Raw genomic sequence first — 6,754 nt, 5'->3', positions numbered from 1 at the left:
TGCGTGTGTGTGGCGTATTCACCTGGTGTGTGTGTGTGCGTGCGTGCGGCGTATTCACCTGGTGTGTGTGTGTGTGTGTGTGTTATATATAATCACCTGGTGTGTGTGTAATCACCTGGTGTGTCTGTGTATGTATGTGAGTAATCACCGCGTGTGTGTGTGTGTGTGCGTGTGGCGTATTCACCTGGTGTGTGTGTGTGTGTGTGTGTGTGTGTGTAATCGCCTGGCCGTGGCGTGCGTCGCAACCGCGTGGCGCGCGCGTCGCAACCGCGTGGCGCGCGTGTCGCAACCGCGTGGCGCGCCTGTGTCGCAATCGCGTGGCGCGCCTGTGTCGCAATCGCGTGGTGTGTGTGTCGCAATCGCGTGGTGTGTGTGTCGCAATCGCGTGGTGTGTGTGTGTCGCAATCGCGTGGGGTGCGTGTGCGTGTGTTGTAATCACGTGGTGTGCGTGCGTTGTAATCACGTGGTGTGAGTGTGTGCGTGTTGTAATCACACGTGTTGTGGTGTGCGTGTGTTGTGGTGTGCGTGTGTTGTAATCACGTGGTGTGTTGTGTGTGAATGGCGCGCGCGTGCGGCGCCATCACCTGGCGTGCGTGCGCGCGTGGCGCCATCACCTGGCGTGTGCGCGGGTGCAAGCGTGTGTGAGGTGTAATCACCTGATGTGTGTGCGCACACGTGAGAGATAATCACCTGGGCTGTGTGTGCGAGAAAGAGTGCGCGAGAGAGAGTGTGCAAGAGAGAGTGGGTTCCTCCTTTGCTGTGGTTTTGACAGATTTCATGATTCTCACCTCAATAAACGAGAGTATTCCGGAAAACGAGACATCCATTCCCTTCACCGTGTACGGCAAATCCACCAACTTCATTCCCCTAAAACAAACATCAGATGGTCAGGAGTCGCTCAGCCTGCACGTTTGAACAGCAAATAATCACTGAATCAGGCGGGGTACAGGGGGCGTTACTCCCCATGTCGCGGGGTACAGGGGGTGTTACTCCCCATGTCGCGGAGTACAGGGGACGTTACTCCCCGTGATCTGCACAGAGACGTCTTAAATGGAGTGGAGTTAAACAGAGTGGTTTATTCGGGAATTTGGAAAGAGTAGGAATTTGGGAACAGAAGATTAATTTAAAAATTAATAGCTAAATTGTATTTCACAGAGGCAGCAGACTACGTGGCAACAGCAGCGGGAGCTGAGGCAGAGGCTTAAAAGGCAAGGTTCAATGAGCAACATTCGAAAGGGACGTCAGAGTTTAAGTGACATTGGCACAAGGGAAGTAGCTGATTGGTGAGTTTTTTCTGTTAAGTTAAGGCAGCGGCGGCGGCTGGAAACTCCAGGGAACAGCGTGAGCAGGTTGGTGACTGCAACGAAGTGGAACTGGGTGACTATTCGACATCACAGGAAAGCAGGGAAGTGATTGGCTGGTGAGTTCTCGCTCCTTTCTTGCTTAATTATTTAAACAACTGGCTTCTAAATAGCAGTTGTGTGTGTCTTAAGGGTTAGAATTCTGTAGCATTGGTGGGACTAAAAATAAAACTTACTTCGGCTCCGCATTGATGAGCTGGAGTCTGAGCTGCAGATACTACGACACATCAGGGAGGGGGAGAGTTACCTGGTCACTGGGGGAAGAGGGGGGGGGGGGGCAAAGGAGGATTCAGGTGAGCAGAAACCTAAAAGCTCAAAGAACAAGGTGAAGGCAATAGAGCAGGGTAGCATTGGGGGAAACAAAAACCAGAGCATGACAGGAACAGACAGAATCTATTAACATAAGAGTGTGTCAGAAACTGGGGCCATAGCAGGAGAAAATGGTAAGAAAACATGTTTAAAAGCTTTTTATCTGAATGCATGCAGCATTCGTAACAAATTAGATGAGCGGTCGGCACAAAGTTATAAATGGGTATGATCTGATAGCCATAACAGAGACTTGATTGCAAGGTGACCAGGACTGGGAACTAAACATTCAGGGGTATTTGACAATTCGGATGGACAGACAGAAAGGAAAAGGAGGTGGGGTAGCTCTATTGATAAAGGATGGAATCACTGAAATAGTGAGAACGATACTGGCTCAAATAATCAGGATGCTGAAACAGTTTGGGTGGAAATAAGGAATGATGAGAAAAATTAATTGGTGGGCATAGTCTATTAGCCCCCTAACAGCAGCAACTCTGTTGGTCGGAGTATAAACCAAGAAATAGTAGGGGCTTGTAAAAAGGGAACAGCAATAATCATTTTACCTCCATGTTGATTGGACAAATCAAATCGGTCAGGGTGGCCTTGAGGAGGTGGTCAGAGAGTGCATAAGGGACAGGTTCCTTGAGCAGTATGTAACAGAACCAACTAGGGGGCAGGCTATCTTAGATCTGGTCCTGTGTAATGAGACATGATTAATAAACAATCTCTTAGTAAAGGATCCCCTTGGAATGAGTGATCACAGCATGGTTGAATTTCAAATTCAGATGGAGGGCGAGAAAGTTGGATCTCAAACCAGCGCACTAAGCTTAAATAAAGGAGACTACAAAGGTATGAGGGCAGAGTTGGCTAAAGTGGACTGGGAAAACAGATTAAAGTGTAGGACAGTTGATGAACAGTGGCATACATTTATGGGGATATTTCATAACTCTCAAGAAAAATATATTCCAGTGAGGAGAAAAGGGTGTAAAAGAAGATAGCCATCTGTGGCTAAAGAAATAAAGGACGGTATCCAATTAAAAACAAGGGCATACAAAGTGGCCAAAACTAGTGGGAGGACAGAAGATTGGGAAGTTTTTAAAAGCCATGGCTAAAAAAATGATTAAGGGAAGATAGACTATGAAAGTAAACTAGCACAAAATATAAAGAGAGATAGCAAGAATTTCTACAGGTATATAAAAAAAGAAAAAAAAAAAAGTGGCTAAAGTAAATGTTGGTCCCATAGAGGACGAGACCGGGGAACATGGAGATGGCAGAAACTCTGAACAAATATTTTGTATCAGTCTTTACGGTAGAGGACCATAAAAGTATCCCAACAGTGGATAGTCATGGGGCTTAGAGGGGGAAGAACTTAATACAATCACAATCACAATGGAGGTGGTACTCAGTAAGATAATGGAATTAAAGGCAGATAAATTCCCTGGACCTGATGGCTTGCATCCTAGGGTCTTGAGAAGTAGCGGCACGGATAGTGGATGCATTGGTTGTAATTTACCAAAATTCCCTGGATTTAGGGGAGGTCCCAGCAGAGTGTAAAACTGCAAATCTAAGGCCCCTATTTAAAAAAGCAGGAAACTATAGACCAGTTAGCCTGACATCTGTGGTTGGGAAAATGTTGCAGTAACAGGACATTTAGAAAAACATAATTTAGTCAGGCAGTCAGCATGGATTTATGAAGGGGAGTCATGTTTGACAAATTTGCTGGAATTCTTTGAGGATGTAACGAATAGGGTGGATAAAGGGGAACCAGTGGATGTGGTATATTTGGATTTCCAGAAGGCATTTGACAAGGTGCCACATAAACGGTTACTGCACAAGATAAAAGTTCACAGGGTTGGGGGTAGTATATTAGCATGGATAGAGGATTGGCTAACTAACAGAAAACAGAGGGTCGGGATAAATGGTTCATTCTCGGGTTGGCAATCAGTAACTAGTTGGGTACCACAGGGATCAGTGCTGGGACCCCAACTATTTACAATCTATATTAACGACTTGGATGAAGGGACCGAGTGCAACGTAGCCAAATTTGCTAACGATACAAAGATGGGAGGAAAAGCAATGTGAGAGGACACAAAATACCTGCGATAGGACATAGTGGGCAAAAATTTGGCAGATGGAGTATAATGTTGGAAAGTGTGAGGTTATGCAGGTTGGCAGAAAAAAAAAATTGAAGAGCAAGTTATTATTTAAATGGAGAAAAATTGCAAAGTGCTGCAGTACAGCGGAATCTGGGGATCCTGGTGCATGAAACACAAAAGGTTAGTGTTATATATGTGGATGTATTTACTCTGTACAGCCACCAGAGGTCTCATTCCCCAGAGTTCCAAGGGATCCCACAATCCCTTGGGAGCACAGGTATTTAAGAAGGCTTCACAGATTGGAGAGGCACTCTGGAGACCTCAATAAAAGACTATGGTCACACGTTACTTTGAGCTCACCAGTATTCAGTCTGACTCTTTTTCCATACACAACAACTGGCGATGAGGATTGCAGAGGAGGATCACGACAAAACAGAGCCTCAGATAGAGGAGGCAGAGGTACATGGGATACACACATTCACCACGAATTGTTCCCCGATAATGCTGAATGTTGAACTAAATGGACTCCCGGTGTCAATGGAGCTGGACACGGGCGCAAGCCAGTCCATCATGGGCAAAAAGACTTTCAAAAGGTTGTGGTGCAACAAGGCCTCAAGGCCAGTCTTAACTCCAATTCGCACGAAACTAAGAACTTACACAAAAGAACTGATTCCTGTAATCGGCAGTGCTACCGTAAAGGTCTCCTACGATGGAGCGGTGCACAAGCTACCACTCTGGGTGGTACCGGGCTATGGTCCCACGCTGCTCGGCAGGAGCTGGCTGGGAAAGATACGCTGGAACTGGGACGATGTCCGAGCGCTATCACCCGCTGACAACACTTCATGTGCCCAGGTCTTAAAACAAATTTTCTTCGCTGTTCGAACCAGGCATCGGGAAATTCCAAGGAGCAAAAGTGCAGATCCAATTCTAATTCCGGGTGCGACCCATCCATCACAAGGAGAGCAGTACCATACATGATGAGAGAAACGGTAGAGATCGAGCTAGACCGGCTGCAAGGAGAGGGCATCATTCCACTGATCGAGTTCAGCAAGTGGGCCAGTCCTATTGTCCCAGTCCTCAAGGGAGACAGCACCGTCAGAATCTGTGGCAATTACAAAGTAACTATCAATCGTTTCTCCCTGCAGGACCAATACCTACTACCAAAAGCCGACGATCTCTTTACAACGCTAGCGGGAGGAAAGACATTCATGAAGCTGGATCTGACTTAAGCCTACATGACGCAGGAACTGGAGGAATCATCGAAGGGCCTCACCTGCATCAACACGCACAAAGGTCTTTTTGTTTATAACAGGTGCCCGTTTGGAATCTGATCAGCAGTGGCGATATTCCAGAGAAATAGAAAGTTTACTGAAGTCGGTCCCGCGCATCGTGGTCTTCCAGGACGACATCTTGGTCACAGATCGGAACAAAGTCGAGCATCTGCAGAACCTGGAGGAGATCCTTAGTCGACTCAACTGCGTGGGGCTCAGGTTAAAATGCTCGAAGTGCATTTTCCTGGCACCTGAAGTGGAGTTCCTGGGAAGGAGGATGGCAGCGGATGGCATCAGGCCCACCAACGCGAAGACGGAGGCAATCGAGAAGGCACCGAGGCCACAGAACATGACAGAGCTGCGGTCGTTTATGGGACTTTTGAACTACTTAGGTAACTTCTTACCGGGTCTCAGCACACTGCTAGAACCACTACATGTCTTACTACGAAAAGGGGGCGAATGGGTTTGGGAGCGTCGGGGGGGGGGGGGGGGGGCGGGGGGGTGTACAAGGGACATTACTCCCCACGTCGGGAAGGGGTACAGGGGATGTTACTCCCCGCATCGGGGGTTGGGCAGGTAGTGCAGGGAACGTTACTCCCAGTGTCGGGAGGTACAGGGGCTGCTGCAGCACAGGTTCATCTAATGTCCTTAGTACTCACCTCCTGGCCATTTGTTCAATGTTGTACCCGGGGCTGGGGTCATTGGAGATCTAACAGAGCATAAAACACACATCAGAAAAGGGGAAAAATCTGCCATACCCTGCCCCCAGCCCTGTCCCTTCACTGCAGCCCTGCCCCCTCCCTCGCACACAGCCTTTTGACCCTTTCCACTGCCTGTTCCCCTTTGTACCTCTCCATTACCTGTTCCTGTTCCACTTTGCCTTCTTCACTGCCTGTTCCCTTTTGCCACACTCCACTGCCTGGTCCTGTCGCACTTTGACCCTTTCCACTGCCTGTTCCCCTTTATCACTCTCCACTGCCTATTCTCAAGAACATAAGAAATAGGAGCAGGAGTAGGCCACCTGGCCCCTTGAGCCTGCTCCGCCATTTAATAAGATCATGGCTGATCTGATCATGGACTCAGCTCCACTTCCCTGCCCACTCCCAATAACCCTTTATTCCCTTATCATTCAAAAATCTGTATCTCCTTTTAAATATATCCAATGACCCAGCCTCCACAGCTCTCTGGGGCAGAGAATGACATAGATTTACAACCCTCAGAAGACATTCCTCCTCATCTCAGTTTTAAATGGGAGGCTCCTTATTCTGAGACCATGTCCCCGAGTTTGAGTTTTCCCTATGAGTGGAAATATCCTCTCTGCATCCAGCTTGTCGAGGCCCCTCATTATCTTATGTTTTGATAAGATCACCTCTCATTCTACTGAACTCCAATGTGTAGAGGCCCAACCTACTCAACCTAGCTTCATAAGTCAACCCCCTCATCTCCGAATCAACCTAGTGAACCTTCTCTGAACAGCCTCCTATGCAAGAATATCCTTTCTTAAATACGGAGACCAAAACTGTACACAGTACTCTAGGTATGGCCTCACCAATACCCTGTACAGTTGCAGCAGGAATTCTCTGCTTTTATACTCTATCCCCCTTGCAATAAAGGCCAACACGCCACTTGCCTTCCTGATCACTTGCTGTACCTACATACTAACTGTGTGTTTCATGCACAAGGACCCCCAGGTCTCTCTGTACTGCAGCACTTTGCAATT

The 6,754-nt window shown here is 47.7% G+C and overlaps 1 protein-coding gene across 1 annotated transcript in view; it reads right to left on the bottom strand.

The window, feature by feature from the left end:
* The window catches only part of osgep (O-sialoglycoprotein endopeptidase), a 187,092-nt gene that overhangs the window by 149,169 nt on the left and 31,169 nt on the right, over positions 1-6,754 (bottom strand). Inside the window, exons 6-7 of the mRNA XM_070891829.1 lie at positions 5,694-5,743; positions 789-867 (exon numbers count right to left, since the gene is read on the bottom strand). Of these exons, the coding sequence (XP_070747930.1) occupies positions 789-867; positions 5,694-5,743 (129 nt within the window). The remainder of the gene's footprint in view (positions 1-788; positions 868-5,693; positions 5,744-6,754) is intronic.

This window comes from Pristiophorus japonicus, chromosome 10, assembly GCF_044704955.1.
Source record: "Pristiophorus japonicus isolate sPriJap1 chromosome 10, sPriJap1.hap1, whole genome shotgun sequence".
Lineage (NCBI taxonomy): Eukaryota > Metazoa > Chordata > Chondrichthyes > Pristiophoridae > Pristiophorus > Pristiophorus japonicus.
This window is presented reverse-complemented; position numbering and strand designations above follow the sequence as displayed.